At 40.2% G+C, this 27,863-nt stretch overlaps 1 protein-coding gene across 7 annotated transcripts in view; it reads left to right on the top strand.

Moving 5' to 3' along the window:
* Positions 1-10,199, top strand: part of SFMBT2 (Scm like with four mbt domains 2) — a 279,053-nt gene extending 268,854 nt beyond the window's left edge. For all 7 annotated transcript variants that reach the window (XM_068276048.1, XM_068276051.1, XM_068276049.1 and 4 more), the window contains 4 exons: positions 2,493-2,662; positions 3,871-4,113; positions 6,529-6,657; positions 8,090-10,199. In XM_068276048.1, the coding sequence (XP_068132149.1) occupies positions 2,493-2,662; positions 3,871-4,113; positions 6,529-6,657; positions 8,090-8,230 (683 nt within the window). In that variant the 3' untranslated portion in view covers positions 8,231-10,199. The remainder of the gene's footprint in view (positions 1-2,492; positions 2,663-3,870; positions 4,114-6,528; positions 6,658-8,089) is intronic.
* Positions 10,200-27,863: the final 17,664 nt, after the last annotated feature.

Here is a 27,863-nt window from a genome sequence, read left to right as displayed (position 1 = left end):
GTGCATAACGTTTTCGCGTGCAAATATGAATTTGTGTGCGAAATTGCAGCCGTTTGCACACACAAACGTGAATTTGCGCACACAAAAATGGCAGCGATTTTGCGCACGAATTTGCGTTTACGCGTTATAGTGCTAGCGCGACCGTGATAACAGTTAAAGTTGAAGAGAAATCGAGAGCCCAATATGGTGTAGTATGTCAAAATTGATTGGATAAATGAAACAGACAGTTAACACCGATTTGTAAATCAAGCCCCTAATCAGTGATGCTCATCCGAGCTCGGATATCCGAGTTACTCGGATATCCTAGCTCTTTTTTCACTATTCGAGCTCGAATACCGAGCTCGAATAGTATTATTTATCCGGGCTGTGCTATCTGAGCGCACTCGGATAGCAATCAGTTATCCGGAGATATCCTAGCTATCCGAGCTCGGATAGCGTCATCCGCTCGGATAGCGTCACGTCAGACGTCACCTCGAGTTCTCCCAAGTGAATCAGAGGGCTCCCAGCCCTCTGACTGCAGCCAATCACAGAGGGGGAGCCTGGCCAAGCCCCACTCTATAAATAGCGGGCGCCATGTTGCCTCACTCATCCTGCTTGCGACTTACTGACTGCCTGTACTGAGAGATTGCTCCAGTGCTTTTTGTCTGTGCAAGTGCATTTATTGTTCAATACACTTAGCGTTTTTACACTCCAACACTTGATATTCACCTGTGTTGCTTTGTATTGTAAATAGATTGTATTTTAGGCAGTTTAGTTTGTGTGATTAGGGACTAGGGAGGGAGACTGTCACTGGGGCTGCTGCAGCTGCAGCCAGCAGCTAGGCCCTGTGCCTAGGCAAGGCAGCCTGCCCTGCTCTGTGCTCTAGTCTCTAGTTACCTGTACTCTCACCTGTCCTACTCTACTGTACTACTTCTGTGTTAGATAGATTATTGTACTATTTTGTAGTTAGCAGGCTCAGCTTTACTGCTATACCTGTCCTGTATCTGCTCTCTGTAATCTAGTCACACCTGTTCTATTGTTTAGCTAGATTCTTCTATTGTTTAGTTAGTACTGTAGTACTGCAGTCAGTGCTAGTAGTTGTTAGAGTAGTAGTACTACTGTGTTAGCTTTCTACAGAACTGCTGTGCTGTGAGCAGTGCCAGTGTGACAGTTAGTGTGCACTAGTGTCTTCTCCTCTGCTGTCTGACTGGCACTTGGCACGTGCCACATCCGGCATGCTCCTGGCACACGTTACACCTGCTGCTGCTGCTGCATTGCCCTGCTCCTGCTGCCTGTGCAGCTCCCACCGCCAGGGTGTCACAGGTCACTGATACCACCTATATTTAACCCAAAACACAATTGCTGCGTAATTTTTTGGAGGTGTCTGGGGTGAAAACTGTCATGTCCCAGTTGTGCGGTTGGACTTTGGACATAATGTGGGCTGCACGACTGCTGTCTGGAACCTAGGCCTGATGTTAATTTACAGCTATTTTTTTTTTGGGGGGGGGAGGGGGATTTTAAGTCCCCACATCATCAATTAGTGTTCCTCTTTACAAAATAATGATGCTACATGCCTCATATACCGAATTTGCCCGGATAGCCCGGATACTGTGGTCGGATATCCGATTTGCAATCCGAATGGGAAAATTTTGAAGTCGGATATCCGACTCGGATCATGTGAAAAATGCTTTTGGGTGTAGTTTTACTATTCGGCCACAAGATGGCCACAGTAACATTTTGTTTATTCGACCTGCAAGCGTCCGGAAGGAAGTGCTATGAGGCTGGGAAAGCTTGTTTGTTTTCACAATGATTGCACTGCGTCTCATAGAAGCAGCGGATCATTTCGGGCTTAGATCAATGAACGGGAATGGTTTTTCCCTATCATTGATCTCCGGGCGAGCGGGAGTGCGCACATGAGCAAACAGGAGCGCGAGCAGCGGTGGGAGCGCGGGAAGTACGGATTTCTCCGTCCCTGGTGGTAAAAGGATGGAAAAAGGGACGGAGAAATCCATACGGCTGGGGGTAAAGTAGTTAAGTTTGTCGTTTTGTTGACCATCAGCTGACAACAAAAGCATAATCACAGTATTTCCCCCTTGTTATTACAGTACAGGAGGTGTGGAAATTGTTTGTTTAACAACTTTTCCAGGAAAATAGAAGAGCTTATAGCTGAACAAAAGCACAACAATTTTTCTTGCAATATATAGGTCCAACATGTAATTTTCTACAATTTTCCCAGACTTCCCGATGAAAGTGGTATAACATATTGGCATTTACTGCAAGGCATGTGAACACCACACACATCCATTCCACGGTCTACAGTTTATAAGTATTGTTATTCAATCCTTTTATTTATTTATTTATTTTTTCACAATTAAAATCCTTTTATTTTTAAATTTAGTATGACGCTATCATTGTGCATATGATTACTATTGATCAGAGTGTGTAAGCTACTAATGTACATAATATTTATTTCTGATGCTTGAAACCCATCTGTATTGTTTCCTAATTCCTAGCTTATTATTATGGAAAACGCAAAAAAATATCTAAACCACCTGTTGGAGAGCACACTTTAGACAACAGCCAGGCAAAGCCAGTTAGAAGACGGAAGAGGAGAAAATCCATTTTTGTGCAGAAAAAGAGGCGCACTTCAGTGATTGATGTCAGTCCCGCTGGCTCCGCTGAGGTATGAGTTATCAATAATATTGTAAAGTACCAATGTACTTCTTTTCATATATCATTAAAAACACCATACATCACACTACATAAGTGGCTAGCACTCTAATTTATAAAAGCATACCTGCTTAATTGTAAAGGATATTTTTATTTTCACACATCTAACCCTGTTTAAAAAAAATAGTTTGGAAAGGCCATTGTAGAGACATACTGCTTGGCTCTCTGCTGAGGATTCTTTTCTGTTGTATGGAGAGGGTGTACAAGCGTATGGCACCCTGCTATGGGATCTTTAATATTCTCAAAAGAACAGTAGAGCATTGACATGATTTATCTAGAATAACCGGTCACTAATGATCACTTCAACAGCACCAAGGCACACCTGTACACACTAGATTGTCATGCCAAATGGTTATGAGTGATTGTTTCATCTAAGGGAAAGCTAGAGTGACGGGGCGTAACTAGAGGGGAGCAGCCACAGCGATTGTGGAGAGCCCCAACTACTAACCTTCCCTTCCAGCAATACAGGGGACTATTCTTCAGATCAGGTTGGGGTTTTTTGTGTGGCTATACTTGTTATAGGTGTGAAGATAATGATGTAATAATCAATTTGGATTCTTTACAGGACCCTTTGGTTTACATAAACGGACCTGGATATGAATGGTCAGCCGACAGTACTATTGCTTACTGCTGTTTACCATCATTTACGCAAACGCAGCGATTTGATCCCGAGAATAGTCATCATCTTCCCGGTGCTTAGCTAAACAAGTTGCTTCCAGTAGTATCGTTTACTGCCACGCTTACGTGTCCTCCTGCGGGAATGAAAACCGCTGCTTGATAGGAAGCACCACCTGGGTACAGCAGGCAGCTGGTTCAGACGTCCATCTGAATTTAGCTGGAACAATACAAACATTAAAACTGCCTTTTTTAGCTTTTAAACACACAAAAAGAACTGTGAGATTTTTAAAATCATATTTAGAGATAGGAGGATAGATACATTTATGTATCTCTTGGGTACTGCTTAGTAATCAGTAATCTGTCTAGAGCTATTTTCAGTTCAGGATTGTGCTTTAAGAAATTCTCTAAAAAAGCTACATGCAGTACATGACAGTCTGAGTTTTACTTGGGCAAGTACCACACTACAGAAGCATTTTATAACTGATAACGCTTCAGTCAGATTTTCTGTTCCAACTGACTAAGAATTTTCTAATCTGTTTACAGGAAAGTGCTGAAGAGGATGGAGCTGAAGACGACTCGGGAAGCGAGGACACCAGTTCGGAGTTACGTGATGATCATACTGATACTTCATCTGTTGAAGTTCCTTCTGTACGTCCGCGAAGAGCTGTAACGCTGAGGAACAGCACAGAATGTGAGAAGCCGCCTATAACGGAGAGACCCCGGAGAGAAAGGAAAACACGCTCCTTTTCCTGTGCTGAGGAAGACAAAGCTACAGCTGGGAAAAACGTGAGATTCCTGGCTTTGAGATTTATTTGTCAGAGCAGTACTTGTAAGGCTTTATTTGCACTCCTTATCGGCACTTTAAGCTCTATACCGTGCTAATAATAAGATGAGACTATCCCTAGCTATATTCTAAAGCATCCTATTGCTTACTATTTAAAGTACACCTTGCATTAGCGAGTTAAGCAGGAAACCCCTTCTAACACTGCTAATTTCCTAGCTTTAATACTGATCCTTTGGCTGGAGTATTTTCTAAACCACAAACCCCTAGCAAGTGTATAGATCAGGACCTGTGTGCTATCTCCTGGGGAGTGGCTCATACAGTATTAGATGGAGAGTGTCAGAATAACAGCCACAAAACTAGCATTTTTAGAATTAATGGGAACCTGAAGTAAAGGAAGTGTGGGGGCTGCCATTTTAATTTCTTTTTAAACAATATCAGTTGTCTGGCAACCTGCTGATCTATTTGGCTGCAGTAGTATCTGGATCACACACCTGAAACAAGCATGCAGCTAATCTAGTCAGACTTCAGTCAGAAACATCTCATCTGCATGCTTGTTCAGGGTCTATGGCTAAAAGTGTTAGAGGCACAGGATCAGCAGGTCAGCAAGGTAATTTGCAATTTGAAAATAAATATGTCAGCCTGTATATTCATCTCACTTCAGGTGTGCTTTAAAGAAAACCTTAGGTGGATCTTTGGGGGGCAGATGGGACACAGAGGTCTCCGGACATGCCTCGGTGTCCCCCAACCACCGCTCTCTGCCCCCCCCCCCCCCTCCGCCGCGCTACAGCATCCCAAGATTAAAGGGGAACTGAAGTAAGAGGTATACGGAGGCTGCCATATTTATTTCCTTTTAATCAACACCAGTTGCCTGGCAGCCCTGCTGGTTTATTTCTCTGCAGTAGTTTCTGAATAACTCCAGAAATAAGCATGCAGCTAGTCTTGTCAGATCTGACTTTAAAGTCTGAAACGCCTGATCTGCTGCATGCTTGTTCAGGGGCTATGGCTAATAGTATTAGAGGCAGAGGATCAGCAGGGCTGCCAGGCAACTGGTATTGATTAAAAGGAAATAAATATGGCAGCCTCCGTATACCTCTTACTTCAGTTCCCCTTTAACTCGGAGGTAAACACAGAGGAGAGGAATTCCCTGTTCAAAACACCCATTAGAGGCGTTCCTGCAGCGTTTCCTGAGCTGCCATTGGGGAGCTCTCTTCCCTGGCCACGCCCCATCGCTCCCCAGTCACCCTGCATGCTGTGAGAGACACACGGTCTCTCAGTGCAGCATTGTGACCTATAGGCCACGAAAGTGAAAGTGGACCATTGCGGCCCATGGAAGTGGCGGGGTGCGGCAGTTTTTGCAGCTACCTGATCAGCTCAGCCCTGCGGATCAGGTAGCCTACTTTTTTTTTTTCATTTATGAGCCCACCTTGGGCTCTCTTTAAGTCAATATGATAATATGACATCCTTCATAGCTCTAATGCAAGTTGTAATTTAAAGATGACAGACCAAGCCCCAAAACTATCATCCCACTTCCACATTCAGCCCTCAAATGCCTTTCCTTGCAGTGCAGCAGCACACACTGAGTTCCTGCTGTGGTTGTTACCTTGTTAGTATAGTGTTGGTGTTTTAATAAAAAAGATACGTGGGGAAGACCCTCACATGAGGGGCTTGATTCACTAAACCGTGATAACTCATATCACGGCCATTTTCATGCGCAAACTACCGAAAATGTGAAAACTCGCAATTGTGCGAAAACAGTCGTGGTATGAGTCATCACGGTTTAGTGAATTAAGCCGAAGGTGTGTAGACAAGGCAATATACTGTGGCTGTATATTCCTTTCTTCTGCTGTGTTATATTAGCAATTTTTTTTTAATGTAATGTTTTTATATATTGATGAGAAGCCATTTTATTGCTCTCACTAAATCACTAATTAAAAGGAACCTTATGGGTGCAACCTATAGCAGCTGCCATTTTTAAACAATACCAGTTGCCTGGCAGTACTGTTGATCTTTCTGGTCAGTAGGGTCTAAATCACACACCTTAAACAAGCATGCAGCTAATATTTTCAGAGTTGTCATAGACATCTGATCTGCATGCTTGTTCAGGGTTTATGGCTTAACGTATTAGAGACAGAAGATCAGCAGGATAGCTAGGCAATGTGCATCATTTAAAAGGAAATAGACAAGTCAGCCTCCATATCCTTCTTATCTTGGGTTCCCTTTAACTATCATTTTTCTTTAATTGATAGCACTTTTTGAGGTCTCTCTGGCGAGCCAATCTTTCTGCCATAACAAATGTACTCCCTCATCTCTCTGCTCACGAATCCGATATGCCAGAAGAGTTAATATAAAATAGCTAGGAACAGAAATACTTACCTTCAAAAAAAAGTTACATTGTCTGCTTATTTTTGTCTGCACAGGATAAAAAACAGGAAGAAGAGGAATGCTTGGTTTTAGATACTAATCCTTTGGAATGGACAGTAATGGATGTGGTGAAATTTATAAAATCTACAGATTGTGCAGCACTAGCAAAAATCTTTCAAGAACAGGTATGTGAACATTTCCCTTACTATAAATGCATTTACACTCATTAACATTGATAGAACTAGCACTACATGAGTTGTACTTCTTTATTTGTGATTGTGAACTAGAGAGGGGTACAAAATACCCTTTACCAGTTCACTGAAATTCTCCCGTCATGTTCATATCACATGATTCATGTGTCATTATGATAACATGTGGAATCCATATGATTGTACCCTACTTTATCACTTAAAGCGGACCCAAACAAAACATTTTTTTAATTAAAAATATTTAGTTGCACCACTCTGACACATACAGAGGTAAATAAACACTCCTTCAAACCTATGATGATTTCAGTGCATGCTTTTCACCCTTCTCTTTTCATAACTAGGGTTATACTGGGGGCAGCCATTAGCAATTCCTCCATTGCCGGACACCTCCTACTTCACCAGTTTGCCGGAAAAATCCCGGCAATTTGAAAGGAAGGGAGGGGTTCCTCCAATAAATGTAAAATATTTTATATTTGTCATCATGCAGCTGAAAAAAGGCTGCTATTTATTATTATAATTTAGAAAATAGATTTTATTTCTGAAATCTTGTATTTTTAATTTGGGTCCACTTTAAGAGTTGTAATTACCCCGGACACATCACTGGATTACTGGAAAGAGCACTGACTTTCAGAGGTGAATGAGCATTTTAGTGAAATGGAAACAAAGTCTAAGGACCTCTTTATCATCCATTAAAGGAATAAATCTGTCCAGTGTTATGCTGGTTAATGCTACATCCAAGGTGATTTTTCTTTACAATGGATCAGCCAGATACTTTACACAATTCCACACTCGACAAATCGATCAGTTCAACATTAGTTTTCAGCTACTGCAAATATACTAGTATGATGTAAGAACAGGCTGATGCAGCATTGCTTTTGTCACTGTAACTTGAATTGGGCTCTGGCCACATTGCAGCAATGGAAACAGTATGTCCGTGATAGTTACAATTTACCTAAACTATAAGGCCTCATCAGCCCTGGTTCCCTAAACTGCCATGCACCATCTTACTGTAGTTTTACCTGTGTTTATACCAGCAATTGAACGTGTGTTATGAACACAATTCAACACAATCCCTGTTGGCTTAAAGCCTCAGTTTAGTTTTGGACATAATGGATAAGGAGAGGATATGGGTCATATCACTGACTCTACACTCAGAAATCTTCCTCATTTCTTGCTTTTAGTCTGGAAAGGAAGTTAGTAAAATATGTCAAAGATACCAGACTAGAGATACAACCGTTGAAAAAAAAGAATCTCTGCTTCTTCAGTACCTGACAACAGGTATAAAGTATATTGATAATTTTTTTAGGATTTAAAAAATGCTACATATGACATCTTAACTAAAACCTCTCTACCACAGTAATTCAAACCTGATCATTGTATTCATTATTGTGTCTCTGTTATTCTTCAGGATATTGATGGACAAGCTCTGCTATTGCTGACTCTCCCCACTGTTCAGGAATGTATGGAACTGAAACTGGGACCAGCTATCAAACTGTGCCATCAAATAGAAAGAGTGAAAATGGCATTTTATGCACAATATGCTAATTAAAATCCTTAATGTGTTTTGCTGTATCTAAAGTTGAGTACACATTTAAGGTGGTCGTCATATAAAGTATGGTCCAAATACCATTTAGCTAGTTGGAAAGAAAGATGTGTTTCGAGCTCGCTCATTGTTTTGAAAGACTTTTCGAGGGAGAGCAACAACACATAACTTAACCGGTCTCAGAACATAATATCAATCAAACTGGAAAGTTCAATCAGTCCACATACTTTCTCCTGACCAGGCCAGGATGTTGAGAGAGACCTGTACAGGCATCAGATGTTAAGCAGTTTAGCAGTAAATCACCAGATTACTGTGTAACTTAACATATTTTAACTTTTTTAGGCAATGCATGTGGTTTTATTTTAAAAAAAGAAAAAAAAAAAGAAAAACAAATGATGAAAAACTTCTTCCACCTCTTAAAAAAAAAAACAATAAAAAAAACAACAACAAAAAAAACAGTACCACCACCTTTTCACTTATCTGAAAGAATAACTTTCTGTCCTATAAAAGATCCTAACAAACAACCTGATTTTGGTTTATAATTTTGGATATAGAGACAAATATTTTGGCATGTCTGACCTTTTGGCAAATCTTATAATCTTTCATATTGAAAGTCGGGGGTCAAATGATCTGTGGCTTAAAATGAAAGCTTTGATATAGCTGTGCCCTTTTTATTATACTTGTTACTTTTATACCAATCAGTAGGAAATGATTATTTGACTGTTGTAAATGTCTATATTTCACTGAAGATTAATATATTGCAGGAGGCTTCTTTTGCAGTTAAAGATAATGTGTAGTGATTTGTTTTTTTCTTTTATTTATTTTATAACTTTGGTTTAATACTAAAAGAGATTTGTATAAATATGGAAAATAATGAATATCCAATAAGAAAATCCTTTATTTTAGACCTCCACTTGCTGGTTTGACTGGCAATGCATGTTTAAGAAGAAACCACTTTTTGCTGCAATGCAGTAAAGAAAGGATAGCTCTGTACAGATCAATAAGCCTCCTCATTATCCCAAGTCTGTAGACTTTGCCTTTTCATGTTAGATGCTTCTTTACTTCCACCAGTATAACAGCACTCTCTTCTGCTCATAAAACCTTACTGGGGGAGGTAGAGTTATAAACATTTATAATATTTGATATGTTTTGAGTTAAACATAGTAAGTCAAATACATGCTAGAAAAAACTCTATACATTCCCTTTAAATCTGAGTGACTGGAGGATGTGCTAACATGAAGCTTAGCAACAAGGCCATGGTACAAACCATTGTATTTGCTACTGTTCTCTTTCAGTAGTACTTCATTGTGACAAATAGGAACTTATTAGAAAACAAACTGCTTAAGACGCAGCCATTACTCCTAGCCTTGATGCGATTATGTTTTCTGCCTGATGCCACAGACCCATGCCAAGCATCAATTTCGTTTCATATTTTCCTGTAGTGCCATGTACATTGCTTGTACAGCTCTGGGGATTTGTGTCACAGTGCTGCTCTATAAATAGACACTTACACTCAAAATGCGTTTGCTTTATTCACTCCTGCATCAAGCTTTGAAAATAATTTTTGACAGCATTGTAACAGGCTAGAGAATTTTAAGTATTTTACCATTTTACACGATACTGGAAAATGTGAGCATCATGTGCTGAAGGCCATTGAGGCCAAACAGATTAATTACTATTTATCATATACCGGTAATTTCATTTCATTTTTTGTATGTTCGTAGTCCAGATGGTAATAATCTAATTTATTTATATTCAAGGGGTTTTATTGCAAGTTTTCTAACTATCTAAATTAAAAGACCAAAGATTTATAGCAGTAACAGGTTCATTTGCTAGTGTGAAATCATGAAAACAGGAACATAGTGTTTCTTGCTGAATTTTTTATAAAGTCTAAAAGTCTGTTAAAGAGTCCATTTGCAGTTAAAGTGGCTTTGTAGCTAAATCTTGTTGTGAATAAAATGGGGTATGGCTAGTACTTTTGTTAAGTATTCTTATTGTCTTTATCCTCCATGTGAACACTCAGTGTTCCTTCATGATTCTAGCAAAATGCTCCTCTCAGACCCACCCAATACTGAGATTGTTCTGCATTTTCCTGCATTCAGGACCACAATCTGTGTACCAGAAAGCAGTAAAGAGGATCATTGACACAGTCGTCTGAACGGAGAACCACTGTCCCCACACAACCATATATCTTGCCCCAATGTGACTTCGTTAAACCCTTTACCCTAAAGGTCCACATTATTTTTTATAAACTGTTCTCAAATATGACCAACTTGTTGAACTGGAAATAATTGATTGGAAATTATCCTTTTTGACCAACAACAGGATTTTTTTCTTTTTTTATTTCTCCAATGAAATGATTGTACTTGTCACATACAGATCACAACTGATCATACCTTACGAGTTGTGAATTATGATATTTAGACAAATATTAATTAGGGCAAGGGTGAACAATTACTGAGGCCAAATATTCTATAATGTCAAGCTTTCTTTGATTACGGCTAATTTCACACATGGGGCTTGATTTACAAAATCCTGCTGAAGCATAGCACGACCATGCTATGCGTTTAGCGCACAATATAACGTGCGTGAAGGTTTGCGCGCGTAAAGATTTACATGCGCGCGGTAATGAAGGTTGTCACGCGTTAATGCGTGCACTTTGCCACATTAGTGCGCACATGTAAATCTTTACGTGTGCAAACCTTCACGTTCATTACATTGCGCGCTAAACACATAGCACGGTTTTGTAAATCAAGCCCATGGTGCGGTGCGATTGTCCTGCACCAGGAGAGCCTGGGGCAAGAAAATCACATCTCACCATTTCCCCTTGCACATTACCCTGTGGCAGACTGCAGCAAAAGGGTAATATGCATAGCTCCACGCACCTGAACAGTCTCCCTGCTGGAGAGAAAGTACATCTCTAATCTTTATCCAATCGGCGCATTTGTGCCATACCATTAATGCGGATGCCTCCTGTGCAGTACTGCTTGTTCCGCTCGGCAATGCACTGCAGAGTCTGTGTCACCAAACAAATCAGATGGGCTGCCAAGCAACTGATATTGGCCTCAATTCACTAAGATCATGCTGGAGATAATAACGCAAGTGAAAACACATCGATCTTGCCTTATTAAGGTGTAGAGATAAGTTTTCACTGTGAGAGCGTTATCTTATCATTTCAGTCCTTATGTTACCTCCTCTGTAGTTATTTTCACATGCAGTTAATTAACAGCCTGTCTTTAACTTTAGAATTGTGTTTATTTTAAAGGGGTTCTGTGAGGGGAACCTGAGTATAAAAACCGTCACTTACCTGGGGCTTCTATCTGCACCATGTAGCAGTAATGTCCCACGCCGTCCTCCTCCGATCCGCCATTCCCCATCACCGGGCATTATTCGTCGGACATAGCCGAATAATGCGTGCTGCCGTTCGTGTCCTCGGAAATTAACTGTGCATGCGCAGTACAGAGTTTTCTTGTACTGCGCCAGCGCAGTAAGCTTCCGATGAAGCGGGCAGTAGCGAGCAGGCCACGGGCATGGCCGCGCAGCCATAGTTGGACGGAGTGCCGCGTTAGACCGGGGCCTGCGGCGTGGAACGGCGGATCGGAGGAGGACGGCGTGGGACATTACTGCTATTGGGGGCTGATGGAAGCGCCATGTAAGTGGCTACCACTACCACCCCCCCCCCCCCCCCCTACCGAACAGATTGAAGAGTTGACTTTATAGATCTCACTTTAACTTAAAGACAGAAGAGTTAAATTTAGGTTTGCCTGAGGTAAAATGTTTCCTCAATACTACAGGCCTTATCACCATGTTGATCACTCTAGAAACCTTATTAAAGACAGGAGATAAGCTTAGTGACTTGAGGCCATTGTTTAAAAGGAAATAAATACATGCATATTCCTCTCGGTTCAGGTTCACTTCAATGCAGGCTATATATATATATATATATATATATATATATATATATATATATATATATATATATATATATATATAGCCTTATTGCCTTTCTGGTTATATTATCTCTCCATTAAGGCCTCCAGATGTCCTCGGTCCTGCTCTTCAGGTGCTATTACCCCAGATGAAACTCCTTCATTTGCCCTCACAGTGTATTACCCTTTCAGTCTGTACTCGCAGGCGCCATCACTTCTGGCCATTGGAACTAGAGGAAAGTAGGCATATAGGAGCAGCCATCAATCAAAGCAACTTCCCATAGTCCTCTTGTCAGCAATGGTGAGAAGCAGCACACATCTTGAGAGAGAATTTAGTTGAGCTAGAATAGGTTTCTGGCTGCCACTGTGGGTCTAATGTAGAGGATCTTTGAATTACTGAAGAGACAGGCGTGTATTGTAATTTCTCCCAACAGGTTAATTGCGATGTTGTACTTGGAGATGGATTTTAATTCTTGGTGAATTGAACCTGCATTTACATAAGATACTGGATAATTTGCAAAACATATGAAATAACAAAGAAACCCACTTTGCATGTAGTTGGAGTAAAGTTCACTTTGCTAAAAATAAAAACAAGGCCTTTATAGACATTAAATGACATTAGGCAACAGTCATGTTCTCCAATATTTTCATGTTGGGTAGAGTAACAAATGACTATTGGACATTGTTGTTGGGGAGGAGGGTTGATGAAACAAGCTGGAAAACCACACCCAATCAGTTTTACTGATCACTGAGATAAATGATGCCAGACGTAGACCTTCTTCTCTGCTCAGAGCCATTACCAGTATGCTTGGCCAAGTGTTGTATACTTGTTAATGTGCCAATTAACAAATAGAAATCCCTAAGAAGGGTGATTTTATGCTTGCATAGCATATTAACATGTATGGGGGCCTTCTTTATAACACACACCTGGAAGATGACTTTTTTTTTCAGAAGATAAAAAAATTGATGCTTAAAAAAATCTGTGTAAGATTGGTTACATTGAAATACAAAAGAAAAGTAGAAATGTGTGTAATCGCTCTTGCATATTGCATAGAAAGCCTCTAACATTAATTACAGAGAATTAAGAAAAATATGTTCTCCTTACTGTTATGCAAAATGGGAAATTTCCTCCAATAATGGCAAGAGTAAACCACGATGTGTAATAAAGTTACTAAGATCTGATATATGAATAAGAAGTGGTATAAAAATACATGTTGTTTTATTTAAATCATCTAATTAAGTTTAAATTTGAACTACAAAATGATTTCTTGATTAATTTGTTGTCTGTGAAATCTGAGAATGCAGAGCTAATGCAGTTTGCTCTGCTCTTCCTAAATATACACCCAGTGCAAGATTTTGATAGCAGCTTATGCAGTTCCTATTGATTCTCGACAATTTCTATTTTTCTGTATTGGTCAGGGGTCATGTGTTCTCAATGCAGTTTTCAAAAACTCAGAGAGTTACGACAAAACCGCGCATTCAAACTGCTTATTCAAAAAACACCAAGGGTTTCCTGTAAGACGTTTCTGTTTCCCAGCAGGCAGTCAGTTTCATCCAGTTACTAGGGCAGGGTAAACTATAAACCAGTGATGCTGGCTTCTATAAGACAAACAGAAACCTCCTACAGATACTATGTACATGCCCTAGTAAGTGACAACTATGCATTCAGATATTTCTTGTATAAAGCTTAAAGAGAGTCTGAAGCGGATTACTTTACCTCTTTTCATTGTGCAGCCATCTTCAACATTAAAATCCAAGTCGTTTCTCTGCATCCCCGCAGCAGAACGAGTCATTTTTGCCTCTGAAATCCCCGAAATAGAATCTACGACTTTTCAGCTTGCAGATTTTTCTGCCCAGAAGAAGTGAAAGAAGACTGAGATGGGCGGGTAGAGGTGTAGATTGGCCTATTATTGTTTAAAAAAATTAATTTGGCAGCCTCCATATCACTCACTTTACAGTTGTCCTTTAAAAGACATCCGAGGTGAAAATAAACTGATGAGAAAAGCAATTGTATCAATCCTCAGTATCCTAAGAATGACTTTTTTTTTGTTATCCCAGTTTTATTTTATATTTAAAGCAAGACAACAAAACTGAACCAAACAGTGATACCATATAGTGCCATGGATGATTTGTATCAAACTTCACAATTTAGAGAAAAAGCCATCCATATAGCAATGATTAATACTCATAACAACTAGGCTCCATAGAATATGAACAATTTTATTAGGGACATATCCCTTCTAAAAGCAATTAAAACATAACAAGGGTTGTGGCAAAATGACACATACAATAATGGTCATAATGGTCATGGTGTTTTATGACCATTATTGTATGTGTCATTTTGCCACAACCCTTGTTATGTTTTAATTGCTTTTAGAAGGGATATGTCCCTAAAAAAATTGTTCATATTCTATGGACTCTAGTTGTTATGAGTATTAATCATTGCTATATGGATGGCTTTTTCTCTAAATTGTGAAGTTATTTTATATTTAAATCTAATTTTTACATTTTTACTATTTCATTGTCTCTACTCAATTACACTTTCATTGAAGTATGTCAGAGCTCAAAACTATGAATTATTGACCCTTTTTATCTCTTTCCTGCTCTCAGAAGACTTTTACTGACATTAAAGTGTTTTATGGCTGTAATTACTTATCAGTGAGGGTTATACTATAGTCTGACCCAGTCACAACACAGCAGAAACTGTCACTTGCATACCTGATGTGTATCTTTTTCAGATAGAGAAAAAAAAGGAACACAGCCTAGTTATTTGTGTGCTTGGCACTGTACATACACATATCTATCTTATCATGTCACATGTCACCTCGGTTGTCCTTTAAGCAACATACATACAAGATGTTTGTCTTGATGGTACATTATTGTTTTGGGTGAAAACCTAGTGTTAGTAGAGGTGCCCCCAGATGTGGCCAACCCCTGCACTGCCAATATTCTGAATTAGAACCAACTATTCATACCACTGTTGCACGTTAAGCTGCCTGTGAGTCTTTCCTTACCTTCTGATCCTCCAGCAACCCCTCCTCATAAAAACAGAATGGACTGTTCAGCAGAGAGACAACTCAATGGGGATAAAATGGTGTGCCACCATCAAGTTTTGTTTATAGTTCTGTTGTGTAGGAGTGGTGTCCCTGCAGGGGTCTGTCACCGGCAACTGGTTCTGGAGTTATAGACTTGTGGGATGTGGTAAGGTGCAACACTTTACTTCTTAAAAGGAACTAAGGTGAGAGACATATGGAGGCTGCTATATTTACTACCTTTTAAATAATACCAGTTGCCTGGTAGTCCTGCTGGTCAGTACAGTAGTCACACACAGTAGATGCCTGGAGCACACGTGTAAAAAGGTATATAAAACCTGTAGCTTTGCCGGTGCCTTGTCTCAGCTGGATTGTGCCTACGGCTTTAGGAAATACAAAATGAACAGAAGAGACGGCACACCACTGGCTACAAACAATTTTGCTGTATCGGAACAAGTTCACACTACATGTTGCAGATATTACATCCTTCTTCAGGTGTTAAACATGTTTAACACCTGAAGAAGGATGTAATATCCGCAACATGTAGTGTGCACTTTTTCCAAATACAGCAAAATTGTTTGCAGCCAGTGGTGTGCTGTGTCTTCTGTTAGTTTGGGTATTCTGCTGGTCAGTAGTGTCTGAATCACACACCTGAAACAAGCGTGCAGCTAATCTTGACATATTTTAGTCAGAAACATTTCATCTGCATGCTTGTTTAGGGAGGCAGTGGATCAGCAGGACAGCCAATAAATGTGCGTTGTTTAAAAGGAACTAATTGTGTCGGCCTCCATGTCCCTCAACTCAGGTTCCCTTTAACATGTATCCCCTGCCTGTACGCAGGTGTGAAGCATACTATATTAATATGGATATAATCAGAAGTCCAAATCAAGTAGTGAATTAGGTCAGACACAGCAACATTTGGATCTATTTCTGTGATCAGTAAGTAATCTGATTTTAGTATGCTCTTGCTCTAAGGTTAAACTGAAAGCAAGAGGATGGCATCAAAGTGTAACTGTCAGGCATAAAATCAAAATCAATTTTTTCTTTTTATCTTGTAAACAAGTAATAAGGATGCTAACCAGGCAATCCAAAAGTTAAAACTCACTATTACTTTTCATGTTGATAAATTATCATTCCCCAGTTTACCTGACTGTGATTTGGTACATTGCCGCACAAAGGAAGTTGAGGGCATGCTGGGGGTTGTCTTTTTTTTTTGCTCCTTTACTTTCTTCTCAGACTTGACTAATGCAGCCTGATTGGCTGAAGCCTCTTACCCCTCTGTTTTCCCCTGCCACACCTCTGTTCCTCTCTGGTTGGTTGAATATTTATCATGCTGAGACAATACACTTTCTATTGCAGAACTGTGTGGCAGTGCCAGAAGACTAGGAGAAGGGCGGGCATTGCATACACAATCAGGCAGAGGAGAGTGAGGCCGCGTTCACATTACAAACGCGGACGGGCACGCATGTGGAACGCAACGCGTACGAACGCACGCCATCCGCGTTTGTATGCATTGCGTGGCTGATCCCATCACTGAAAAGTGAATGGGACAGCCACGCGTTTTGGCAAAAAATGCGTGCAGCATGCGTTCCCGGACCGCACAGGTCCAGAACGCATGTAGTGTGAACATCAGACAGTGCACTCTATGCACTGTCTGATGTCGTGCGTGTCGGCCACCTGCACGCGTTTCCAAAACGCGGCTGGAAATGCGTGCAGTGTGAACGGGGCCTTAGGGAGGAAAGGGCATCAGGATTGGCTTCAAGATAGACACAGTTAAAATGGAGAATCCTAAGGCTCAACACACACCATACAATCTTGGTTGCACAGATTTACCAAATCTATGTAGTATAAGGGCCAACAGACTGAATATACCTTGGATGATAGATTGGATAAGCTCTTATACTACATGAAAATGGTAAGATTGAACAACCAAGATTGTATGGCGTGTGTTGAGCTTAAGAAGGATCCTCTCTTTTTTTTACTATAGATCACTAAAATCAAAACGTGGACAGTGCAATACATATGTTATGTAAGTAGAGCAAGTATGTATCTACTCTTTAAAGACGAGGATTACAAAGAAAAGTTATGCTGTCTGCTCATCTCTCTTTCCAGGAGCAAAATCACCATTTTATTTAGGGCAGCACGTAGTGGATAGCCCTGTCACCTTGCAGTACATGGGGGTTGTATCTACTTCCTGTCTGCATCGGTTTTCTCCTACATTTTGAAAACATACAGATAAGTTAATTGGCTTCTCCCTAATAATTGGCCCTAGACTACAAAGGTCAATCATAATGAGCCCCACTGAGGGACAGCTAGTGAAACAACTATATATACTCGTAATACTACTAGTAAAAGCTTTCAGACTCAGTGCTATATAAATACTTAATAATAATTTTCATTAGTTATCCAGGTTGCAGTTAAAAGTTTCAAAATCAGTAAGCTGAAATCACAGTTATGCTAGAAATAGCTTAAAATGTGCTTCTCCTGTGAAGTGAACTTGCCCTGACACAAGCAAAGTCTTCCTCTTTTTTTCTCTCAAAGGCTTTTTAGCACTTTTTAAAAGCTGTGGACATGCTGTTAGAGTAGTCAGTCGTCTGTTTTTAACTGCATAACTTTCCCAGCAGTCACTCATTGCACTCTGTTATCTTTTCCATTATAGGGACTGCATATTGACTATGTAAGTATTTTACGAAACAAACATGAATAAGAAATAGCAATGCAATTTTAAGAATTCAATAAAAATATCATACAAAATTGTGCATGTTCATTTGGTTACAGGACAATAACTGTGATGCTGTGATAGGAAATCTGGCATTTTTATTGCAATTGTCTTTCAGCTTTGTCGAGTGTATTGACTAGAGCCAGTATTAAGGATCGTCATGTTTGGTGGTCATTTCTTTCCCTTGCAAATCTTTATTTCTTAAACGTATTATTGATAAAGGAGAGCGGTGAGCATGCTGTACAGAAACTGCACTCAGGAGGAGCATTTCAGAAATTATTTTATAGAAGGCCGATACGGCATTAAGAGGACAACATAAGTGCTGGAAGCTGGTCTTTAATTGGGTCAGCCATTACTGTGGGTGAATATATTCAAATTCTTTTTGCATGCATTTGAGGCCCCCTCCACACTGCCCCCTGCACTGCACAAAACTCTAGCGCAACCATGTTAAGAGTTATCACGGCTTTGTGAATCAACCCGTAGTGTGCAAGAGGCCTGAATATGGATATCCCGATACCGAGCACCTAAGGGGAGTTCAGGATGTTATAAGTTGTGTTGATTTCATACAAGACTTCATTATTTTGCCATCATTTTATGTCTTTTTCTGTGGTTTGGAGGAAGCAAGAGATTGCATATAAAAGTGATAAGATCAGAGGAACTGCATAACACTTAATGGTACATATTAGTGTAATTTATGCCGTTTAAAGCAATAGTAGTTGCTGAGTGCTGTACAGTGTTGAACATTTGACTTCATGCAAGTTCATCACAACAGACGCTGGGCTTGATTCACTAACAGCGATAAGTCATATCACGGCCGTTTTTGCGCGAAAATTCACAAAAATGCATGCGAAAATGGCCGTAATATCACTTATCGCGGTTTAGTGAATCAAGTCCACTGTGTTACCTGCATAAATATGGGTAAAATTGCTGTGTGCACAGGGAATTTTAACAGGATTTAGTGCGTCAACCTCATTATTACACATGTAGGTTATTATTGACCATAATAAAGTGGGTGTATTTTTTAAAGCCTAACCCCACCCAAAACGTGTTGAGCATTTGGCTTGAGCAGCGCAGGCTAACAACCAGGAGGAGACCATTCTTCATCTCTTAAAAAAAAAAAAAAACACTTTTCAGCACATAAGAATTTAAGTACTATAAAGTAGATAAAACAAATATCAAACTCATTTTGAGTAATTTCTTGCTTGATGGGAGCTTTAAAGGTATTTTAATGACAAGGTTTGAAAATATCTCCTTGGAGAAAACTCATGAGAAAAGTTAATAGAATAGGGGCCTCTGTTGCATTAGTTACTTAGTGATGTGCATTGTTCAACAATAATGCTGCAGAAATCGTGTGGGTTAGACTGTATACTGTGGTAACAGTAAATTCGGGCGCCTGAGGCTAGTGGACAAATCGGGCGCCGCCATTCACTCCTATAATAAATATCGTTTAATGGGCGCCCGATAGGAAAAAAGGGCGCCGGAGAAAAATAACGTTTTAAAAGCGGCGCCCGGAGACTTAATGTTTTATTACTGCTTCTCATGATTACACATTATTTAATGATTTATACATTTTTAAATATTTTTAAACGAAAAACAGTACAATATTTTTTTCAAACATTATTTTTAAACGAAAAACAGTACATTTTTTTTTAACATTATTTTTAAACGAAAAAACCAACAGGGGGTCTTAGGTTTAGGCACCAACAGGGGGGTCTTAGGTTTAGGCACCAACAGGGGGGTCTTAGGTTTAGGCACCAACAGGGGGGTCTTAGGTTTAGGCACCAACAGGGGGTCTTAGGTTTAGGCACCAAAAGGGGGGTCTTAGGTTTAGGCACCAACAGGGGGGTCTTAGGTTTAGGCACCAACAGGGGGGTCTTAGGTTTAGGCACCAACAGGGGGGTCTTAGGTTTAGGCACTAACAGGGGGGTCTAGGGGTTAGGGGTAGGTACAAGGAGGGTTACTTAGGCACCAACAGGGGGGGTCTTAAGTTTAGGCATCAACAGAGGGGTCTAGGGGTTAGGGGTAGGTACAGGGAGGGTTACTTAGTAATTTTTTTTTTTAACGTTATTATACGTTTCAGTATTTAAATGAAAGATTAACGTTTTTACAATTGCCGATTTAATGCACATTATTTAATGATTTATAACTTTAAAAAACATTAATTTTAAACGAAATACAGTACAATACATTTTTAAACGTTATCCATGCTTATCGTTAAAAACCCGGCGCCCTTTTTTCCCAGCGCCCCTTTTTAACGTACGCGTATACTGTAGTGTAGAGATATCTTTGCTTATTCAATATCAATATTGCAGTGATGTTAGCTAAAAATTGGTTACTAACATTTTTTTTGCAAATTCTCAGAAAAAAACACATTAAAAGAATTTAAGAGATTCTTAAAGCTTGTATTATTCATTCTGTTAATTAGCTTCCCAGTCAAACCAACAGATGGAGCTTTGAATTTTTTTTGTTTTTTATATTTTTCTGATTAAAATGAGTAAAAACCTATTTTTATTCTAATCTTAGTAAATTATTAAACCTAAAATTTAAGTAAATTCTTTTTAACCAACCTAGGCCACAATCCCTGACTTGGTCCTATCAAACAGACCTAAAATTGAATTCTCTCATAACTGAAAAAAAAACTGAAGGCTAGTTAAAGGGGGCACTACAGCGAAAAACTGTAAAATTTTAAATATGTACAAATATATACAAATAAGAAGTACATTTTCCAGAGTAAAATGAGTCATAAATTACTTTTCTCCTATGTTGCTGTCACTTACAGTAGGTAGTAGAAATCTGACAGAAGTGACAGGTTTTGGACTAGTCCATCTCTTTATAGGGGATTCTCAGGGATATATTTATTTTCAAAAGCACTTAGTGAATGGCTGTTGCTCTGTCCAACTGCCAAAAAAACTGTGTAGGGAGCAGGGAAGCTGGACAGCTTCATTGTTTAAATCCTTTTTAGGGAATATCTTTATAAAGAATAAAAGCCTTGAGGAGAATCCCCTATGAAGAGATGGACTAGTCCAAAACCTGTCACTTCTGTCATATTTCTACTGCCTACTGTGGCAGCATTATAGGAGATCAGTAATTTGTGGCTCATATTACTCTGGAAAAAAATGTACTTCTTATTTGTATATGTTTGCACATATTTTAAATTTTACAGTTTTTTGCTGTAGTGCCCCTTTAATTCCAGTTGAAAAGTGTACATTGTGAAAAAGGATACCTCCTTTAAATCTGCAGTTTTCATATTTAACACTTTGATTAACGCTGTAGCACCGAAACAAGTGCCCAGATAATAAGTAATGAAATGGTCATTTGAAGGATCTTGAAAAGCTCTTGACGTTGATAACATTACAGCACATATATGTGGATTGATGTATTCCCAGTTTAAAAGAGAAGAAAGTAATAAATGGTTTGGTGAATAAAAAAAAAGCAACAAGAGTGCTTTTGTAAGAGAAGCCGCAGTCCAAGTGAATGTCAAATATTCTTGTGAGCTGGGAGATTTAGGTGTGTTATTTTTACAAGTTAGAAATATTGAATGCTGAAGTGATGACATACAAAGATGTTATTTTCAGGAGTTTATATAGTTTATGTAATTTTATGTTAAAAAAATAAATAAACAGCCTAGTATCTAAACTAAAATCATTAACATTCCTGAGTTTGTAGAAGTTGTGTAAAACGATTTTTATTTTGACCTTTTTGGGCCAAGGGCATGCTGTACTTTTTACTTGTTTTGTTTTGTTTTGTTTTTTCTTGTAAAACTGCATTCTGTATATACATTTTCTCTTGTATATAAGTAAATTCTATTTACAGAGTTTTATTTTAATTTGTAATAAAAATGTCCACCCTTTCTACTTGAAAAACTTGTAAGCCACCATGTTATTAAAGTGCTATTAATTACACAAAAAATGATACACGTGTTTTTCATTGCAGTGAGTTTCTTTTGGGACATTTTGTATGTATATAATTATAAACGTATATTCTGTGACATGTAAATAAAGTTAATGCCTGTTATATCTAAAATACTTTTTGCATAAATTGTGTTTATAAAGCAATAAGAAAGAAGTTTCATTGTGATCCATGTTTGCGATAATCATAACAGCACTGTATACTTTTTTTATGCTAATTTCTGCCGATCCAGAAGTGGAACACGTGCTAGCAAGTGAAGACTACTAGCTTCTGATTAGCCAACAGGTTTTGTTAATTAACTAGCTGTGATACATTGTTGGCAGATGGTGACTTCCATTTGGTAGCACAGCATCCAATTCTGGGGCTAGTGTAACATAAGGATAAGGCTAGGTATTTGGACAAAACAAACATTGAGGGCTAGGGTAAAACATCAGGACTTAAAGTGTACATGAGGTTAACCTAAGGGGAAAAAGTAGATACCTTAGGAGAGGAAGACCTCTGGATCATGCAGAAGCTTCCCACGTCTTCCTGGTCCTCACCGTTGCTGCAAACGGACCACCAAAAGAAATCAGACAATAACTTGCCAGATTTCTGATTGCGACCGCGCTTCTCTTCATGCACAAGTCAGGCTGTACTGCGCCTATGCGAATACAGCCATACCTGCACAGTAAGCCAGAGATGCTCTCGTTTCCCACTACCTAGGTAAGTATCTGTTATTTTGGCCTGAAGTTTGCCTTGGGTTTACTTTAATATTAAGGGAAAGGGTTTAACTTGGGGGAAGGTTAGGGTTAGGTATTAAAAAGAAGAATGTAGTCATTCAGGTATAGCTGGGTGGTAAAGAAAGAGCACCAAAACTAGTAGAATATTGGCCACATGTGTTACCCAATTTAACAGGTCATTTTTAACATCTAAATGCTACAAGATGGAACCTAAGTTCTGATGTGTTTTATACTAATATCCATATTGTGAACTGTTACTTTTCCATAAAAAAATCTTCATGGTAATGAAATGAAAGCAACATTTGTATAGAGTTTTTCTCCTGTCTGACTCAAAGCAGTTGAGAGCTGCAGCCACTAAGGGCTCGTTTCCACTAGGGCGAATCCGCATGCGGGCACTGCATGCGGATTCGCATAGCTAATGTTAGTGGATGGGGCTGTTTCCACCTGTGCGGCGTGCGGGAGCGATTTGGCAGCGGGCCGAATCTGCACGGCGGGACCCACAGTTTTCGCCTGCGTCGGGAATCCGTGCGAATCGCCGCTAATGTATTTAATAGTAAAAACGCATGCGTTTGGTACATGCGTTTTTACCCGCGATTTCGCGTGCGATTTCGCACCCTTCCCAATGTTATTTTGTCCTGGCAGTGTCATGGTTAATTTCGCATGGCACCCTGCCATGCGAAATCGCACGCGAAATCGCGGGTAAAACGCATGCGGAAACGCACCCGCATGCGTTTTTATAAGCGTCGGAATGCCGGCGAAATCGCGTCGCACTAGTGGAAACTGGCCCTAAGAGCACACTAAGTATGTCATCTTGTTTCTAACCAAGATTTGAATCCTGGTCTCTTACATCAAAGGCGATAGTGTTAAATATGCCATCAAGCCATTCTGTGGTATATACTAGGGTTATATGGAAAGTAACAACCATTTCAATAATCAATTAAGGAAACATTTTATTTTAGACACACTATCTTCTTAATATGTCTCCACATAACCACCTATTTTATATCTTTTTACAAGTTTTCAGTTCCTTTGATTTAGTAGTATCACACTTTAAAATACAAGTAGGAGCAATTACAGGGGGCTTAATGTTAAAGTTGCTGAACAAACAGTTATCAGTGTTCTGCAGTCACCTGACAAACAGTGCAGTGAGAGAAGAAATAACTGACAGATGCAAACATTCTTCAGAAAGAATAACTTGGGTGCCAGATAGAAGCAGCAAACAGCTGTTGCTTTCTGGGTAGGAGGAATTGATGGGGGGAGAAGGAAAGCTTAATGTTAATGCTGCTGAACAAACGGTTACTGGCATTCTGCAGCCATGTGACAAGCAATTTTGAAGCTGAGCTTTGAATACCTTGTCTATGAGTCATATGTGCTTGGAACTGCAGTAGAACATACCTTCTTCTCTGGATTCAGCTGCTGGGTGGGTCCATGAGGTGTGACCATGTGATGCTGCGCACAAAATAAAAAGTAACAAAACGTGCCCGATTACATTGTCCAAAATGTCATCATTAAAGAACAGTGAACTTAAAGAGGGACTATGGAGAGAAATGCTTAAATGTACTAATACTCAGCTTTTATTGGCAGGGTCACTTGGGTGCATACACAAATTCAATTTTGATTGGCCAAACACTGAACAGTTTTATCACCTCCATGTAGTATGAGGGCCAACAGATTTTGAATACTATGATCAGATTGTAAGCTCTTATACTTTTAGGAAGTAATACATTGTCCAAAATTGGTTGCGTGTGCTATGCTCTGTAGTGATGATGTGCGAAGGAGTGAGTTGGGTGTAATTTCGAGCAGTGAATCTGTAAGTTTGTTGCAGCACTCCACAATTGGGAGGAGGTTTACCTGCCAGATTATAGTATCTACTACACAAGACAGCTACAGACGAAGCAAAACATTTATTTAGAATGTTACCATTTTGTTTGCCATAGGACCCCTTTCATGTGTAGCGCATGTTAAGTTTAGTGGGATTTACACAATTTATGTTGCAGGTAACGCAAACTGCATAACTCACAATAAACAAGCACCACTTAAGCAGGGATCACACTTCAGTCATTGGAAAACTGCACACTTCAGCTGACAGCAGATGATCATGGGCAATAGAAATAAAAAAATAGGAAGCAAAAAAAAGAAGAAAAAAAAGCAGCAGCAAAGCTGGTATTTTTTTCCACCGTATGCAGAGAAAGGCAGATTTTAACACTTGTGCACTAATCTCCATGGGAAAGCATTACGTGCAGGGATCACACTTGAGGAATCACAAGTGTTCTGCCGCAATGCGAAATCAAATACAAACGCACTAATGTAAATTGTGTAAATCTTTATAAACTTAATGGGGTTGAGTCACAAAAGCATGATAACTGCTATCACAGTAGTTATCACATAATCTGCCGCACACGAAGGTTTGCATGTGTAAAGCATTACGCCGCGTGATAAACGAATGTTTGCGCGCCACAACGTGGGTGTTTCAAGTGCGCAAATGTTCGTTTATCACACAGCGTAATGCTTTAGGTACGCCATCCTTCGCGTGCGGAAGATCTCTTCATAACTGCCATGATAGCACTTATCATGCTTTTGTGAAGCAACCCCAATGTGTGCTGTCTGCAGGGATGCTCATCCGGATTCCGGTTATCTGGGTAACCCGGATATCCGAACTTTTTTACGCTATCCGATTCTGATTTGTTTTAAAAAAATCCGAATAGCTAACTGCGGATATTTGGACTCATGATACGGATATCCGCGGATATTGCAGATATCCGGATCTGAAATCGATTACAAAGTAAAACTTCATCCTCCACCCTCCTCCCTGTTCATGGATCTTGTCTTCCAGAGATTTGTAGGATGTCAAAAGCAAGTTCACATACATTGGCCAGGAATCAAACCCAGGTCAACTGCTTGGAAGGCAGCTATGCTCACCACTATACTGCCACACAGTGAATGCTTTGCTGTAGGAAAAAGTGGTGTTAAACTTCTTGGAGCAGACTTACTTCCTCCCTCTAAAAGACACACATACATCCCCATAAAATCATTTAGCAGCAACTGCATGCACAGTCTCTGTGGCACAATTGGTTAGCGCATTTGGCTGTTAACTGAAAGGTTGGTGGTTCAAGCCCACCCAGGGACGGCCTTGCCTTTTGTGTTCAACAGTTGTCCGATGAGAACCCCAGATAGCCATGTAGATTCAGCTCTCTCTCTCTCTCTAGTAGGGATGGTCACCGCTTTCCGCGGAATTGTATTTTACACGATTCCAGGCGGAAATTGATCATTCCGTTCTGTCAGAACGGAATTGCTTTTTCAATCTGGCGGAATACCGAAATTACAAACACTGGTCCACATGACAGCCCAGGGGCCCCAGGTCTCTCTCACTCGCTGGGGCCCCCAAACCACCATGCGACACCTAGAGGGAAGTGTGGGCAAGCCCTGGACCTCTCACCTCCAGGGAACTCACCCCACCACCTCTAAACTGAATGCCAACTGCAACAAACAAAATTGCTAACTTCCAGCTAGAGCAATATCCTGCCTCTATCTGGCCAGCAGATGCCAGTCAGCCAATCAGGTGTACTGTCATACACCCTTTGTCTGCTGTACCAAATCTAGCAGGAATTACATAAATTAGCATTCAGGTGGGAGGCTTCGGTTGGACGCAATCGTGAATTGCATCGTTTACAGGGACGCCCCGTGTAGGCACATCTCCCACACGGTCCCCTCCCTAACCACTCACCTGTCAACCGCATCCTAGAAGCTGCAAAAAAGAAATTTAAAATCACAAACACTGGTCCACATGGCAGCCCAGGGGCCCCAGGTCTCTCTCACTCGCTGGGGCCCCCAAACCACCATGCGACACCTAGAGGGAAGTGTGGGCAAGCCCTGGACCTCTCACCTCCAGGGAACTCACCCCACCACCTCTAAACTGAATGCCAACTGCAACAAACACAATTGCTAACTTCCAGCTAGAGCAATATCCTGCCTCTATCTGGCCAGCAGATGCCAGTCAGCCAATCAGGTGTACTGTCATATCAGAATACCGAAATTGCCTGTGAAATTCCGCCGGTATCCGTTGATGGTTTTAAGCTGAAAATTCAGTTCAATGGCATCGAGTCCGAGAGAGTGAGAGAGAGAGAGAGATGATTCTACATGGCTATCTGGGGTTCTCTTTGGGCAACTGTTGAACACAAAAGGCAAGGCCATCCCTGGGTGCGTTTGAACCACCAACCTTTCGGTTAAGAACCAAATGCGCTAACCAATTGCGCCACAGAGACTGTGCACGCAGTTGCTGCTAAATGGCTATCTGGGGTTCTCTTCGGGCAACTGTTGAACACAAAAGGCATGGCCATCCCTGGGTGGGTTTGAACCACCACCAACCTTTCGGTTAACCGACAAATGCACTAACCAATTGCACCACAGAGACTGTGCATGCAGTTGCTGCTAAATGGCTATCTGGGGTTCTCTTCGGACAACTGTTGAACACAAAGGCAAGGCCATCCCTGGGTGGGTTTGAACCACTAACCTTTCGGTTAACAGACAAATGCACTAACCAATTGCACCACAGAGACTGTGCACACAGTTGCTGCTAAATAATTTTATGGGGATGTATGTGTGTCTTTTGGAGGAAGTAGGTAAGTCTGCCTGCTCCAAGAAGTTTAACACCACTTTTTCCTACAGCAAAGCATTCACTGTGTGGCAGTATAGTGGTGAGCATAGCTGCCTTCCAAGCAGTTGGCCTGAGTTCAATTCCTGGCCAATGTATGTGAGCTTGCTTTTGACATCCTACAAATCCCTGGAAGACAAGATCCATGAACAAGGAGAAGGAGGAGGAGGGTGGAGTGGGTGTTTTTCACCTTCCAAAACGGTTTGGAAGCATTTAAAAGAGCACTTCCGATTTTTTATCCAGATATCCAAATAGGTCGGATATCCACGGATAATGCGTCCGGATATCCGCGTTCACGTGGATATCTAAAAGGTCAGATTCGGATATCCGAACCGGATATCTGGATATTTGGATCCGGATCAATTCGGATTTTAAAAAGTACTATCCGAGCACCCCTGGCTGTCTGTACACATTACCTTTCTTTTGTTTTCACATTACCGTAGTTTTGTGAATACCTATGTGTGGTCAGTTTTAAAAACCCATCTCTGCTAACAGGAAGAAACAGACCGAAGACCGTATGGATACGTACATAGCTGCTGAAAGCACAGCTAAACAAAGGATTTTTCAATCTGTAAAGCCATTTTAGAAAAGGTAATATTTATATACTAATAATCAGCATCATTTTCAGAATTGTCCTTGCGTTTTTCAGTTTAAGTAGGTTTTATGGAATTATATAGAAT

This window comes from Hyperolius riggenbachi, chromosome 3 (genome assembly GCF_040937935.1).
Source record: "Hyperolius riggenbachi isolate aHypRig1 chromosome 3, aHypRig1.pri, whole genome shotgun sequence".
Lineage (NCBI taxonomy): Eukaryota > Metazoa > Chordata > Amphibia > Anura > Hyperoliidae > Hyperolius > Hyperolius riggenbachi.
The sequence above is the reverse complement of the archived record's forward strand: the minus strand, read 5'-3'. Positions and strand labels throughout refer to the sequence as shown.